Source organism: Pseudorca crassidens, chromosome 17, assembly GCF_039906515.1.
Source record: "Pseudorca crassidens isolate mPseCra1 chromosome 17, mPseCra1.hap1, whole genome shotgun sequence".
Lineage (NCBI taxonomy): Eukaryota > Metazoa > Chordata > Mammalia > Artiodactyla > Delphinidae > Pseudorca > Pseudorca crassidens.
Genome location: NC_090312.1, coordinates 10513411 through 10530234, shown reverse-complemented (window position 1 = coordinate 10530234; position 16824 = coordinate 10513411). Strand labels below are relative to the sequence as shown.

At 46.7% G+C, this 16824-nt stretch overlaps 1 protein-coding gene across 3 annotated transcripts in view; it reads right to left on the bottom strand.

Moving 5' to 3' along the window:
• The window catches only part of ADCY8 (adenylate cyclase 8), a 218726-nt gene extending 202205 nt beyond the window's left edge, over positions 1–16521 (bottom strand). For all 3 annotated transcript variants that reach the window (XM_067711242.1, XM_067711243.1, XM_067711245.1), the window contains exon 1: positions 14359–16521. In XM_067711242.1, the coding sequence (XP_067567343.1) occupies positions 14359–15303 (945 nt within the window). In that variant the 5' untranslated portion in view covers positions 15304–16521. The remainder of the gene's footprint in view (positions 1–14358) is intronic.
• Positions 16522–16824: the final 303 nt, after the last annotated feature.

Sequence of the window (16824 nt, the reverse complement as noted above, 5' to 3'; positions counted from 1 at the left end):
TATCATTTTTTTTTTAAAGATTCCACATATAAGGAATCAGGCACTCAGCCTGTGGACTGCTGTCCTGTGTTTGGCCAGTTCCAGCCCCATCTCAGAGCTAGGCAGCCTGGCAATGTGTAACCAACCACATCAGGCCCATCTGTGTTACAGAAATACTACTACTATTACTACTACTGCTGCTGCTGCTGCTGCTATCCAGTGCTTTACTGGTTTCCAGTGCTTGGTTACTCCTGTTTATCATCTCAACAATCGTTCATATTCATCAAGTCCTTTCATATCTATAAACTGTGAAGTTTTGACAGCAGGTATCTTACATCCTCATCTTGTTACAGGTGATGTGACTAACGTACAGCAGGATGAAGTTAGTTCCTCGAGGTCCTGGGGTCTGTTTCCTGGGGTCTGCAGACAAAGAATAGGAAACCACAGAAGCCAGACTCCAGGCTGTAGGTATTCAGGCTGCACGGATGCCCAGCTCCATCACTCCTGGGTAACACTGACATAAAACGGCTTGTTGATCACAGCTGACATGCGCATTTTGCAGAAGCTAGATGGGCAATTCTGACAAGCTCCACAAAATCACTCATTAAATATTCAAAGGAAACAACTGTCTGTCAATTAAATATCTCAGTTACGATTCTCTTGGAAACAAATTGAATGACTAAAATCACATACAATTTTACAATGCACGGTGTCGATGTAACTAAACCACTAGGAGAAATTAAATACCATCTAATAAGTAATTCTCTCAGCGTCTGCTATACCCTTACTCAGATTTCTCTTCCTTCTCAGGGGTTACAGACCTCAGCCAGCTATGTTTTCTATATGGGCTGTGTCATTATCTGATCTTGGGAGCAAAATAAACCAGGAAAGCATACAATTCTTCACATACACATTCACTGTAACTCACAGGAATAAACTGTAGAGTGCGGAGCCATCTCAAAAGTCATTTCCTAGTGATAGAATTTTAGAGCTGCGAGGAATTCATTCCAAGGCCAAGACAGGTGGCGTGGTCTGTACAAAGTTGCTCTGTCTTGGATGTAAAGTCCGAGGTCAATCTTTTGATGACTCTCAGGGTCTACCTTCAATACCATGTACCAGCCCCCTGGCTCCACAGAACGATAACATCGTTATACGCAGTGCTACGATTTGGAATACAAATTTCATTTTTCTTTCCCTTTATTACTTTTAACTCATTGCCTCTGAAACTAGCAGAGTTCACTGAGATAAAATGGCCTTAAAAACACATCAAATCAAGGGGCAGCTTTGAAATGAGACAGATGTGGTTAAAATCCTTTATTAGCTGACTGACCAAAGGAAAATGATGTAATACTCTTGAGCTTAGCATCCTCAGCTATAAAAAGGGAAGCAGAAATACTGATGCTATGATGATTCTCCAGGCCCTGACTCAAGAAGCCTCCGCTACAAGCTTTTCCCATGATGTGCCAATGTCCATTCCAGGGACGGACAGAAGGACAGCGCCTGTCCTCAAAGTGCATATGGTTTACTAATAGAAACAAATAAGGAAACTATAATTCCAGTCTCACCTACCAACCCCTATTCCTCCTCCAGGTCTTAATTAAGAATACTTTCCTCCTCTCAGTTCAAGTCAGGTTTTTTTTCTTTTTAATAGAAACCAGGACCAGGACAAGGGTAAGGCCAGCTGGGCTCCTAGGGTGTACCGTTTAAGAAAGCACTTCCTGTCAGGGTTGTACAAGTGCAGAGTCGGCACCTGAAGTGAGTGCCTCTTATGCTTTGCACCCTGGGTGCTCACCGCCTGGCACTAAACCAGGTCACCGACTTAAAAGCACTTAACTCAGTTTGAAATTTTTCACGTGTTTAGGTCACTATTTGATCGATGGGTGTCTCTTACTCTAGATTATAATCCCTTTAATAGTAGGATTCTGGATTCTTTTCCTCACCACAGCATCCTTACTGTTTGCACCCAGCACGCGGCGGTACTCCATAAATATTTATGCATGAAGGACTGAATGAAAGAATAGGTTAATGAATAACAGAGAGATGTAAAGGGCATGAGGGACTTAAACCCACCTGGTAAAGCGTCAGAAAACCCACTGCAGAGAAGGTGGGGTCTGTGCTGAATTCCAGAGCCTTTCTCCTCGAATTATCATTGGCAGGCTAGCAGTATCCAGCACCCGGGCACTTGTTGGAAATGCAGAATCTTGGGTTCCCCCTAAATCCAAAGGTTTTACCAAGACCTCCATGTGATCCCAAAGCACGTTAAAGTTTGTGGGTTTAGCCAAGTGAAGCCCAGGAAAGGACCACTCAGGGCAGAGGACTCCAGGAAAAAGGGTGACTGTTCTGAAAATTAAGTTATAATAAAACATAAAAGGTATTGTGTGATTCTTTGTACCAGGCCCGGAACTAAATACTCTACATACTAAATTGTGCGTATTATTTCATCTCGTCAGTGATCTTCTGGCTTGCTATGATTCTTCCCATTTTACAGCTAAAGAAAGTGAGGTACAGAAAGATTAAGGCCCTTGAGGGTGTCCTGAAGTTAATAAATGGCAGATCTAGCCCAGGTGGTCTGAATCCACATCCTGCACTGTGATCTCCACACACTGATGCTCCTCCCGTGAGATGTGTAGGTCTGGGGAAGGGCAATGCTCAACACCGACACTCTCCCACTGAAAACATCTTGCTCGAGGACCTGCTTGTCTTTTTGTCAAATCTGGTAACATCTGCCTGCCCCTCCTCCATTAAACACCTAATCTGAGTTCAGATTCTCAAACAGACAATTACACCCAGACCATTTGTTCCTAAGCTGGCATGTGTCTTGAAGAAGGGGCACAGGGGAGGTTTCCTGGAGCTTGTGACACCTGAGCTGGCAGACAAGGAAGGAAGGAGCCAGAAGAATTGTTCCAGAAAAACATTCAGGCATAAGCCAGCATGAGGTACCCAGGAAAACCGGTGATGGGATTCCACTGTGGAACTTACCCGGTGGTGTGAGGTGGTGAGAATACTAGCATTTGAGAGAAGCTCACCCTTGCGGGGTGGGGACGGCTTGGAGGAGCACGAGGGATGAAAAAAATTGAGAAATCGTTGGGGAGGGCATGCTGCACTAGAATGAAATGAGTAGGATGGAGAGATTTGGACAGATCCCAGCGACGGGAGATGAAACCATCAGGATTTCACAGAGATGCTGGGAGACTGGGAGTTGATTTTTGACTTGTTGAGACTGAGCTGCCTGGAGGTGTCCAGCAGGTCACGAAATACCCTGGTCTTCAGCGTAGCAGACAGAACAGGGTTGGAGATACAGATGTAGGACATGGGTGCATGGTCGTCAACTAAAGGAGGACGTGATTGCCCAGGGTGATGGGGAAATGTACGGGATGGGAATTTAAGAAGCCTCAACATTTAAGAGTTGAAGGGCAAGCCCTGAAAGCACTTGAGAAGGAAGAGTGTATGTAACCAGCACTAGAATCAGTTGTAGAGACACACCCGTGACTCAGGTACAACCCCTGCCTTTGTGAAACTCACAGCCTGGCTGGTGAGAGAGAGAGACGTGGAGACAAACAGCAGTACGGCCTGTGGCAGGATGGACAGGCAGGTAGGGGTAATGCGGTCAAAGAAGGAGGAATATCTAACTAGGTCTGGGTACTAGGAAAAACTTCCTAATTCTGCATTTTCCCCCTACTCACAAAACCCTTTTAGGTATCAAGATACTCGTGCCTGAAGAAGCCAAAGCCATCTGGCCAATGTCACTGGGAAAAATTCATGGCAAAAACATGATGACAATTTGTAGTTTCTATGTTTTTAAGGAAACGTACTTACATAGTTTCAAAAATATCTCTCACTGTCCATTGGCACAGTTCACAGTTCCTCTCTGGCTGAAATGGCTTGGGCAGGGCCCCAAGAGCTGCACATGATGTCATTATTCACTTGGTAAGAGACAAAGGCTATATCTCTCTCATAAATAGGGAAGGGGGCCCTCTGTTCATTGGGCACTGACTGTCTGGTCCCATGATCCCACCCGCAAATGAGCTGACCGTCACCAGTAGGCTAGGAAGACTCATTAAGTAATGGGGGACGTTTGATGCTGAACTTGGAAGAAAATAAGCCGGCTCTGATTGATTTTGATTTTGTTTCTTGAACTAATCAGCAGCAGGAAAGTGAACTAAGGGGGATAATGCGTCACAGAACTGAAAACAGGCGACTTACTCGTAACCTTTTTGGGCGTCATGAAGACTGTTTTAGTTACTTGCACTGGGTTCCAATATGGAAAATCAGGCTTTATTTTTGCCTTTAGGCAGTCTACAGATAAACGGGTCCAGTTAGGGTACAAACTGGTCTCTAGGTGGTAGGTTTTAAGCTGTGGGAAATGGCAGACTAAGCAATTGTCCAGTTACTACGCTCAGCAAGGACAACTGGTTCTCCTCCTAGGAGTGAGGCAGACCAGCCTGGCTGGCAAGGAGTGCCGGAGGCAGGTAGGAAGGTGGGAGCACATCTTGCCCACAACTGCCCCAGTAAGAAGCCAGAGGGTGAACATCTACAGGTGACCAGAAGGGGGTGCCACTGAGCGGTCAGGCCAAAGAAATGATTTGGGGTAGTATACCACAAAGCAAAGACGGCCTGAGTTGAGGTGCCGGTGCTGGGATTCAGGGCCAGGGCGCTAAAGAACTGATAAGGAAGCCAACGAAGGGCTGAGACCCTCATTAATGCTTGGACTCTATTTTGCATGGATGGACCGGACCACTTAAAAGTTTCAGGAATGGACAAATAAGTATGGATAATTTAGGTCCATGACTTTTTAACTTCCTTTTTCCTTTTCTATCTTTTTTGACGGAAATGATCTGGATAGTGATTTGAATTTTTCTTCATGTTATCTACTATAACTTCCTTAACACAGGTCTAGCAAACACTCAGCTTGGGGCTTTCTGCCTAAAGCACTTCCCGGGATGACATTTGGTGTGCTTTTGCCTGTATTGACCAGAGAAACTGATTTCTTTTCTCTCACTGGCTTTTCACTGACTGTTTGACCGTGCGTGTTGGCGTGGGGTGGAGGGGGAGGAGGGGGCCATGTAATATTCATTCATTCCATTCATTTATGAGTACGATATTTAGAACTGCCCACGTGCCGGGTACTATGCTAGGCGCTAAGAACACGACGACGAGAAGGGCACAATCCTTGACCTCAAGGGGCTCACAGCCTGGTAGGCACATGACATGTTACGACGTTGCTCTGATAGTTGAAAATGCAGAGTGTAGCAATGTACCAAGGAGAGGGAATTGAGCCTTGCTTAAGCGCTTTGTCTGCCCATCTTGTGTGGGACTGGGCTGCCTGGGGCTCCAAGGCAGCTGCTCAGGTTTTAGCTGGGGTTACTGTGAACACAGAGCAACTAGGAGAGCCTGGAGCTGCAGACAAGCCCGACCTTCTCAACATGAGGCAGATGCTCTCTTGTGCCATGTCTTCTGGTTACCAGGCTTGGGATGCCTTCAGTCTGTGATAAGGTGATGCTTACATAACTGACCTCCTGACTCTTCCCCAGGGTCCCTTTACATTCTCCCTAGGAAGATCCACACCCATTTACAATTTTTTCTAAGGTCTGACCTTTCCTTTCACGCCAACTCTTAAAAGGAATTCACTGCAGCTTCGATTTTTCACGCTTTAGAGGTCTGTAGTAAAAAGAGCCCAAGACCTGCATTTGTGTAAAATATTCCCCGAATGCTGTGTTTCAGACGTGTTCTGAGAATCTGAGAATACAAACCTTCCTACCTCTGCATCAGAGTCACAAACTCCCTCCCCAAATCCATTCAAGTACCAGCCTCATTACAGCAACAACCCTGACTGTGGAGTACACAGCCGTGTCTCAATCCAGAACCCAACAGTCAGTCAACAAGTATTTGTTGAATAATCTTCCTACTCGATCCTCATTCTCCCCTTCTTCCTAATGCAATCCTGATTTTCTGAGAAGCAGGAAAATCAAGTCTACTTTTGCCATCCTTTCTTGCTGATGGAGGGGCCTTGGATCGGAATTCTGCTCCCCCAAATAGAGGCAGACATCACTGGGCAGGGGTCCCAGAGGAGCTCCTGAAAGGGCGGCCGACTCAACGGGCAAATGCCTTTTAGGCATCTTGGCTTCTTGCCCTTTGCTCCTTGTCCTATTTTTTTTTTTTTTTTTCCTGCCTGCAAAGTGGCTGTGATGGCTTAGAGATGCAACCGGTGGTTTCCATAGGACCTTGAGGAAAAGACCTCCCTGTATGGAATTCTCCTTTAGGCCGTCCCTGATAGATTTCTGTACAGCTTTCCCTTGAAAAATCCCCATGCCAGGGAGCTCATCACTTCAAAAAGCAGCTCCCTGGGCAGGTCCATCTGTTACAAAGCCTTAGCTTTAGGTGAACCAAATCTCTCATGGTATAACGACCACCCATTGATCATTATTCTGTCTTAGAGGACACATAAAATAAACAGTTTCTCTTTGTCATGGCAGTATCCCAAATATTAGAGGACACCAACCATATCTCTCCTAGCCTTAGGCCTTGCAGGGTTTTTCTTTTTCTTTTTTTGGTCCTGTTCTGTTTTGCTGCATTTCTTATTCCCATGTTCTGAGTTAAAGGAACACATATATTTTGACGATGCATTCCCTAATCCTTAGTCATCTCTATTTTATAAGCAATCATGGGTATTCAGCACATAATCACACAGGAAAAAGGAGAAAAGATTCTGAAATGGTTTACTCCAGTCAACTGGAAAACCAGCTGACACAGGACAAGGATGTAGTTTATAAGACAGCTCAACAAAATAATTCTTGTTACATGTGAACATTTTATACTGGTATGCTCTTTATATAAAGATGACAGTTTTAAAAATTTACTCATTAAAAAAACCCCAAACATTAATACGATTTAATTTCATATTTAGCTCACGTCTTCACCATGTCCATTTTTATCATTTTCTGATTTAGGAGAATTTTGTGTTTCAAAGATATTTTGCAATTCATAACACCTGAGTTAGGCATATAAGTCAGGAAGTGGAGTGGAAGGGAAAGAAAACCCCAGTGACTAATGAATGTGCAAAAGGTATTACACAGATTAAAAGACGTGATCTAGCTGAGAATGCAATTCAAATACTAAATCACAAACGTGCCCAGTCAGAGTCCAGTGCAGAGATATCAAAGAAACAAGGAAATGCGGTTTATCTGACAACACATGGAGCTATAATCCCAGTTCATTGGTTGAGAAGGTGGTCACACAGTTGCATTCACTGGTAGAATGGTTTTATTCCCCTTGGGAGATGGCCAGGCCTCCCCTGGAATGTCTGGGACAGCAACGGTTAATTAATCTACCCTGCATTCTTCTGTACCCTGCAGAGCTGACTGTGAAAAATCTGGGAGTGAGAAAAGCTGGCTTCTGAAGTAACTGCTTAAGTGACCTGACTTCTTAAAATAGTCCTTCATAAACAAACTCACATGATCTAATTTGCATGTATAAATCCAATTATGTTTCCTGGGAAAGCACAGGGAAGATTATCTGGCTGGGTAGACTAACGTTCTTCTACTCGAGCCCCAAGAAAATGCTGCGGGAGAAATCACTTACAGAACTGATTCTCTTGCTAACTGAGGGTCAGACCTAAATATCCCAGAAATTTGCCTACATTCTGCTTTGGGTACCTTGCATTCCACAGAAAGCAAAGAACATGCTACAAAGCAATAGGCCTAGGGAACTGATACGCCATCCAACTGCATATTCTAGACCTCCTGGTCTCTCAGAGCATCAATATAGTGCCCATTCGTCGGTGAGAGGAAAGGTTTGAGATGAATGTTGCAAGTGTCTCCTATGTTCTGAAAACAAACACATGTAGCATCAACTCAAATAGACACACTTGTGAAATGAATAAATTAGCATCCTAAGAAATATTTAGACAACAGTGAAGTGTCACAGCAGCGTGACTGTAGTAGTGTCCTTTGATTATACGTTGCCAGCAGCACTGAATTTGGGATCAACTTTTTTTTTTTTTAATCTTTCCTTTTAATGCTTGGTTTCACTTATTTTTGATGAGCTCTTAAAATGCCATCAGTCATCGAGGTGTAAATGTGACTAATGTATTTGTCCTACTTAGCATGACACAGCAACAGCTGCTCCAGAAATAAAGTCCTCCCAGTCTTCCCAGTTCCAACCTAATTATGCTCCGACCCGCTGAAACCAGTCAGGTGACATTACCGGGTAGGAAGAAAAACAAATTCATTATGCAGTCTTGCAAAGGCCACACCACACGTCGTTTTACAACTCCCTCTGAATACACAGACGCCAAGCCTATTGGCAACTCCAGGGCAAAGGTGTCTACAGATCAGGGCTGAAGGGATTTAGTTTGTCATTTCAGATGTCATTAAAAATATTCTTTGCAAAGCCTACTCTCCATCACAAAAAACCAAAAAAAAAAAAAAAGGGAAAGGAAAGGAAGGAAGGAAAAGAGAACCAAAAAGGACAGTCTCTCGGTATTTTTCACAAGTAAGAGAGAATAATATTTCCATTTCTGGGCATTCAGAGGAACCCCTTGGGAATGTTGACACACAAATCTGCTTTTGAAAGTCATTTTCTGACAGGCTGGGATGTTGCAATTATTTTTTTTTAAAGCCTATATGAATTTGCCAAAGGAAAATGTACAGAAATGGAGGTAGTTGTCGTTTTAAAAAATGCACATCATAACTAGTGAGGCGCGTTAAACAGGACCCCAGTTACACCCATTTAATGGACATTTGTGTTTCCTGAAGTATCTACCTTGATATCAAATACCAAATTGAGATGATTTAAATTACATGTCATTTGCTGTACATTAAATAGTCGTAAGATTCCTTTTATTTGATTCGAGTTAGCAAACATAGACAAAGGACATATAATACACGCATATGTTTAAATTTACACATGGGGAGAGAGATTTGGTAATTCCATTATACTCACTTTGACTTTACTGTGAAGTTAACCCTTCCTTTAAATGATCAGAAACGCATGTTAAAGCACATGCAAAGCCTACTTCTCTCCTGACCCCCACCTGCTCATACCATACACCACTCTCTTACCTGGTATAAACGATGCATTTTCCCCAAAAGGATTTTTTAAAGGCCAAATGGCAAGCTAAAAATCCCTCGTTATTAATCAAGTTTAAAGATCATGATTTAATTAGCATTCTTCTGGCTCTAGTCTTTTCTGTTTCGTTTGGATGTGTGTAAGACAAGGAAGAAAAGGCTGCTGCTTGAGAAGTTCAAATCTGACAGCATGACCTTGAGCAATAACTCACCTGGATTTGTATACCTGGCTGCCTTTGCTCATAGAGCTACCTTGGAGAAATCACCTCCATTCTGACACTTCTGCTTCTATGCCTCACCAAGAGGTACAGAGGGCTAATTAGCCACTAGCTGTGACATTTTAGAATCCCAAGAGTGAAGCATCATGCAGCAGTCTTTGTAGTTAAATATTGCTGCCTCTCAGTTTTCCAATAACTAAATGATCTTCATCATCTTATCACTAAGGAGCTGAAGAATGAGAATGAGATGAATTTCAGAAGTTAGGTAGCTCGTATTATTGTCACCAGCAGTTAAGACAGAATCAAATGCTAACTACAGCAACAGAGCTTAGAATGTATCTCCCTGGTGAGAGAACCTACCAAATACAACCTTATCATTAATATTTTCTTTATACACATAATGTCATTTAGTAATGAATTTTTAGATGGGTAAATTGAACTGGCAAGAGAAACAATTTGTTTAAGAAGTGGAAAATTCTGTGTCGTAGAGAGAATCTGGACAAAGGCACTACTGTCTGTAGCCTGAATCACATAATGAAGCTGATTTAACTTGAAATGAGTGAGGCTCCCCAAGGAAGGAATACCTACAGCCCTAGTGCTACCTGTAGCTGAACTTTCTCAGGGGGAAAGGAAAAGGAATCCTTTGAATTGGGCTTTGAACCTTCTCAGGGTTCCTCAGTATTTCCAGTGCCACTTAGACCTAGAAAATACACGGGGATCACATCTGCCCTGGACAAGAACCTCTTTGGGTGGGAAGTTCACGACTTTCGTCTAACTGTTCACTGAGTGGAGAAAACAGAAACCATTTCTTTGCTGATAGCAAGGGACCTCCTGGTTGGCCCTTTTAAGGTTCTACCTCGTAACCACAGTGGAAAGTACGCGATAGATAAATGAATACAGGGCGTTCTCTCTTCATATAGGGCATCTGCAGAGACCTGCAGCTTGGTCGTTACCCTGTCAAGCCACAGATATAATTTTCTTCCAGAGGGAAAGAGGAGAAGCCGATTCTCAAGCTTGGGTTAGAGAAGGCAATTATCAGCTCATTTGTTCCTTTTGAAAATGGCATTTTCAGTGAAGTGAAACAGCCTGCCGAGGTGTGTTTACTGTATCCTCATTCTAGCTTCCTGCTTCTTGAAAATGTTAAGTTAAACATGAGCCATCCTCTTAATGGGAATCAAGATTAATGTAGAGAAAGAAGATACGCCAGTGTTTATGGCTTTCAGTTGATAAATTTATATCCCACTGAGCAAGACGATGAGCTAGCTACACAGAGCCTGTTCCCAGCAATTCAATCACTTTCCCCTTAGGATTGCCCTTTGGCTTTTTCATTAAATGTTAATTCGTGGGCTATACGGGGTATTACTCTCTTGAGTAGTGAAACAGGTACCTCTCGCTCTTGAGTCATTTCAAATGCTTATGTTTTTAGAAGGATACCCTCTGAAAGGTTTCTGAAGAATGACTGGCTCTGAGCTAGGATTTGAATCCTGACCTCACCACCTGTCAGGCTCAGCGTCATTGGGATGTGCCTTTAAAGTTTCTAAGAATCTGTCATTTCTTCTCTGAAATAAAAGTGAAGGATGATAACATCAGTTTGTTATCACTATGTGATCGTGTATGTAAAGGCTCTTGGTTACATGTAAAATATTGTACAGATGTAAAGAATTTTGACTGTGCTTTGATTTCTCCAAAGGTGTTTACGTGTAAAAGACTGCTTTACACACATTTACGTGTGTGTGTGTGTAGAAAGCTTTCACCAACACAATGTCAGGGGACTTGGCTATTTTCTAATATTGTTTATGCAGTGAGTACTCTTGTTCATTCAGTGATTAAGTGCCTACCACGTGCCTGGCATTTTTCTAGGTGCTGAGGATAAAAGGATAAACACATAGACAATGTCTTTCTTTGCTCTTACACGGTGTTTACATTCTTGTGAGGGTGTGGGGCTGGGGGAAAAAAACACAATAAATATAGACCAGTCAGATAATTTCAGATGGTATATGTGTTCTGGAGAAAATAAGACATGTCACTACTAGGGAGTGGCATTTGAACTGAGTCTGGAGTATTGAGAATGCGTCAGTCATGTGAAGACCTGGCAAAAATTGTCCTAGGCAGCAGTCACAAAGCCTAAGAAGTGAAGAAGTGGGAAAGAGCTTGGGATATTTGAAAGAAAAGAAAATAGAGAGTATATTTGGAGGCTGAGGAGTAGAAGAGACAGAAATATAATTAGCGAGAGAAGTAGCACCAACTTACAGAGAGAGGATCCAGTAGGCCATGGTAAGGAGTTAGGATTTTATTCCAGTTTCTAACCGAGGTCGTTAGCAGGTGTTAAGTATGTCTTGTATGTCACCAAACAGGGAAAACCAAACAATACTGATTAAAAAAAAAATCACAGATTCTTTTTTTTTTAAAGCGATTAATTCTCTTCTTTATCCACCTACAAGGTCTAGGAAAGACACTTAAACCTCTAGAGGGCGCCAAAAGAAAACCTTTTGTGGCCAAAGCCACAAAGGTTCTTTCAGCACCTAAAATCAGAGGAGAGCGCTCTGCTCGTTCCTTCAGAGTCTGGCAAAAGGTGACACCTTATGAAAAGATTGTTCATCTACATTTGCTACCCAAACAGAAAGTTGAATGAGCTTGGTATACATACACCAGGACGCTGGTTTTCACGCTAAAGGATTGTTTATGATGGGGTGGGAGTAGGAAGACATTTGAGGGTTATTTTTAATCTTCTCCCATCTGGTAGTATTTGAGTGGAGCATAAAACAAATATGGAGCCAAAATTTACTTTCTGGATTCATTTGGCAAGAAAAGTGTCTCTATACTTAGGACTTTGAAAATATTCATAATTTGCTACTTAGGATGTTATTCTAAATACTATTCCAAAGTTACTTGACAAAGTCTTTTAGTAATGTGTACCAAGGAAGGCTACTGCATGAGAAGCAGTGGGTTATGACAAATGGAATTTTCTGCAAATGGTCAGATAGCTATGATGCATTATGAAAACGACTTATAGTGAGAGAAGAGAAGGGGAAGGAAGAAGGAGAAGGAGACAGAAAAGATGAGAAAGGGAAAAAAGGGAACAGGAGCAAGGAGAGGTCAGCTGACGTCTAGGTACATAATAAAGAAAATGCAAAACAGAAGGAGAGAAATTGGAAGAAAGGGAGAGATTCAGAGGACACTCGGGTTCAAATCCACGTGTAAACAAGATTCAGAAACACAGTTGAAATATAATTTTATATAATCCCAAATTGAGACTTTATCATATATGGGTATTAAAGGTTCATGATGATTCTGAGAAAACATTATGTTTTTTTGTAATCCTTTTTTTCTTTTATAAATTTATTTATTTATTTTTGGCTGCATTGGGTCTTCGCTGTGCGCGCGGGCTTTCTCTAGTTGCGGCCAGCAGGGGGCTAACTCTTTGTTGCCATGCCCGGGCTTCTCACTGCGGTGGCTTCTCTCGTTGAGGAGCACGGGCTCTAGGTGTGTGGGCTTCCAAAGTTGTGGCTCGCAGGCTCTAGAGCGCAGACTCAGTAGTTGTGGCGCACAGGCTTATTTGCTCTGCGGCAGCATGTGGGATCTTCCTGGACCAGGGATCGAACTCGTGTCCCCTGCATTGGCAGGCAGATTCTTAACCACTACACCACCAGGGAAATCCCTCATTATTGTTTTTAATAAGAAAAATTCAACGGGTCAGACCTTACTTACAGAGGCTCTCATCCCCCCATTTCATGCCTGATGATCATAGCCATGTACTTCATATGCTCTTTGCTCTACCCAGGGAGACTTCAAAAAGCACCGTAAGAGCAGCCAACCAGATAAGTAACCTAAGCAAATGGATATAGAGCCATCCGAGAAGAGAGAGAATCCCAAATCAACTAGGAGTCCAGCAGGTCAATGATGGGTAAAGCACTCTGACGGTACCAGCGCCCTAAAAGTCATGAGCAGTTTTCATAGGTGTTGTACCTGTTTATCCTAAGAACCATCTATTCAAACCAGACTGCAAGAGGAGCCTCTGATGTCCAAGCACCTCTCATCAGCTTTTTACTTGAAAACACTCCAGCTGACACATTTCCCTCATTTTTATGGAGAAGTTCCCATAAAACTCTCCTGTTACCCCCATTCACTCTCTTGTTACCTACCAGACATTTGGCCAAGAAAGTGCCAGATCATTAATTATCAATTGATTTCAAGGAATTTAAACAATAGAGTCATCATCTAGCTCCTCATTCACAGACAATGAGAACTTTGTTCACAGAAACACATCCATTTTTAATGGGGAAAGATAGGCAGAAAGGGGGAGAAAGGAGAAAGCGACCTAAAGAGTCAGGTTCCACCTAAATATTTCAAACCATCTACATCAAAACACCCCCTTCAATCAAGCAAAACTTGCATTCTCTGCGAATGACATGCTTGCTCCCCCTCTCCACCAGCCCCAAAAGTCCTGAGGTTGATTTATTCAAAGCATTGGGGTTGGATCCTGTAGCAAGAGAAGATAGCACCTTAGATCCCCAAGGCAATAAAGAAAAAAAACGAGCGTCACAGGCTTGTCTGAAGGACTTAGTGAGATAGCTTAAGTAAGGTACCCAGCACCAGCTATTTAGTATGCGTTTAACAAATGTTGATTCCTTCGAGAACTGAGGATTTGTGGCGCAAAGACACAGAGAAACCTAACTCAGAATCTCAGAGTCCCTTAGGACACCCTGCTGTAACTCTCATGAGTAAAGCTGCTAAGGAGTGGGTCGCCTTCTAAATCGGGATGCTCCCCTCCCTTTCTGTGTTTTGCTCCAGAGACTGAGGGCAGCTCCTGGGGGATGTATGAGGGGCAAAAGGAAGACTACTTCTTAGCTGATGTCAAAGAATTACTCACAGAATCAGAGTAGAAGAGTAGAGATGATAGAAACTTTAGAGATCATTTAGTTTCAGTTCCTCTAGAGCAATGGCATCCCACGAACACCCAGGACCTCCTAGGTGCAAGGCACTGTGTCGGGCTGGGGGAGGGGACTCAAAGGGAGAGAGGCAAACCTGCCTCTTAGAAAAGCGATTTCGAAAGAACCCCGGGGAGTCAGGGGACGAGCAAGGCAGGCGGGAGTTACCTGGTTGATGGAAATGACCGCCAGCCTGGGGATGACCCCTTGGAGGACCACCTGCAGTAACGACGTGCCCAGGCCAGCCAGGATGGCCCAGGTGAGCGGCAGCGGCAGCATGCTGTAGGTGGCGAAGAGTGTGAAGAGCACGTAGCCAATGCCGTCTCCCAGGAGCCCATAGCCCAGACCTGCTGCTAAGATCTGGGTGGTCATGGCCACCCAGGTGACCACGCCGCTGTACTGCAGGTAGGTGTGCGAGGTGGTGTCCTTCCTGACCACCACCAAGGCGCAGATCACCACCTCTATGCCCGTGAAGAAGCCCAGCAGGATGCCCTTGAGCGGGTCCATGGGGGCCGAGGCCAGGCTCAAGTGGAGAACCAAGAGGGTGAGTTTGGTCAGCACGTCCAGCACGTTCATCACCACCTCCGATTTGCGCCTCTGGCCCAGGAAATAGCGCTGGTAGAGGCGCTCCAGATCCCGGGACTTGAAGGAGTTGCGCAGGGTGGGGAAAATGACCCCTCGGTAGCTATAGCCCCCCTTGAGGAAGAAATCCGAGTTGCTCGGGGCGCAGTCGAGGTGCAGGAAGCCCAGGTCGCCCGCGCCCCCGCTGCCGCCGCCGCTGCGCTCCGGGAAGACTTTGGTGCAGCCGGGGCTGTGCGCTCTCTCCCCGGGGCCCAGCGCGTAGAGGGGAAGCGCCGAGTCGCCGGCCAGCTGCGACGCGTGGTGGTTGGGGCCGCCGCCTACAGGGTCCGAGGCTTTGCTGGAGCTTCCGCTCCCGCCGCCGCTGCCCCGGTGCCCGTGAACGAAGCGCTGCTCGGTGATGTGCCGCACCGCCGTTTGCCACAGCAGCCGCTGCGGCCGGGAGCCGCTCCCGCCGTCGCCGGCCGGGGGCGTCGGGTGGATGGTGTAGAGCTCCTCGCTCCCGCTAAGGCAGCGCACATCGGAGAGCTCCATGGCGCCGGGCCGCTGGGAGGGAGGCGCAGAACCTGCGGGAGGCCGCGGCGGGAAGGGGTCCCGAAAGACCCAAAGGCGGCCTGGTGGGAGCTTGGCGGCGAGCCCTTCTATCCCCAGCCGCCCTGGGCAGGAGGTCCCCGCACGTCAGGTCATAGTGCGCCCCGGGCCAAAGGGCGTCTGGAAGACCGCCGCAGACCCCTGCGTCCTCGCGCGTCGCCCTCCCGCCAGCCCGCGCAGCTTGGGTGCGTGGCAGCGGGGGCTATTTGTCCGCAGAAGCCGCGGCGCTCTGAGCCACGCAGCCCCCTTCCCGGCCTCTGGCTTCCTGGCTGGGTCTCGACTCAGCGTCTTGGCGTTGCCTTTGCTCTCCAAGAGGCGCCCAGGCGCCTGGGCTCCGTGCTTCAGCTGCGCGCCGGGCGGGTCCTGGCTGCGGCACTGGGCTCGGGACGCCCACGACTCGGCGGCTGCAGGGGGGGCTGGTCGGGGGTGACCGGCAGCGCAGATGGGTGCGAAGTTAGCAGCTCTGGCTGGAACAGAGTCCTTCGGAGAACTCCATTGCGCCGGGATGGGGAGCCGGGGCGGAGCTGGGGGCGGGGGTAATGAAGGGGGAGGAGTGGGGGACAGTGAGGTGGCGGGTGCCCAGCGGGAGGATTGGCGAGGTGGTAGCCTCAGCGTTAACAAGTCACCAAACAGTTAATTTGGAAGTGCGGGTGTGCTGAGGCTCCCTCCCGCGTTCATTTCTGGCTGTCTCCACTTCCTGAGCGAAGACTGACAGCGCAGCGCTGGCTCTGGCCCGACGCATCCCTCGGGGAAGGGGGAGGGCCTCAGGGTCCCAGTCGCGGCTACAAGACGAAGTCAGCCTTTCCAGCTGTGTTTCTGAGGGGTCGCAGCACAAGATTCTCACCCCCTTCACTTCGCTCGTTGGAATCCCTTTGGCCCGGAGCTGAGAGGTGCAGGAGCCGAGGGCAGGAAAAAAGTGGGGAGGGCTCCAAAGCCAACAGCTCCGAGGGCGAGGAGAAGCCACTGGTGCAGGTCGCTGAGGCTAAGAACCGTAGCTTGGTGGGTGCGGCGGGTGTGAGGTTTGGGCGAGAAGGGAGGCCCGAGGCCGCGGGGAAGTCGCCTGAGTCGCCGCCGGATCCAGGGGAGCGCCGCGTGCCACCCTGGCGCTCTGAAGCGCGCTGCGGGCGCCGGGCGACAGGGAAGAATTTGGAGACCTGTCTGAGCTGTTGGACACCGGAGGAGACTTAGACCCGCCCCCACGCCAAGCCACGCCCCCGGAACGGGGCGGGGGCGGAGTGGCGGTGGTGGCGTGGACCTGGCGCCCAGATCTGGCCAGGACGCCCCAGGTCTTCAAGGCAGCGGCACGGGCAGACCCGCGTGGGAGAGGACGATGGGGTTGGGGGGGCGGGCGGGGCGGGCGCCCCCGACCAGCCCCCGGCGTGGAGATGCAGCGCTCCAGCTGGCCGAGCTGGCCGGTTCCAACGCTGTTCTTTTTTAGGCACTGGCTTTGGTCCTGTGCAGGTG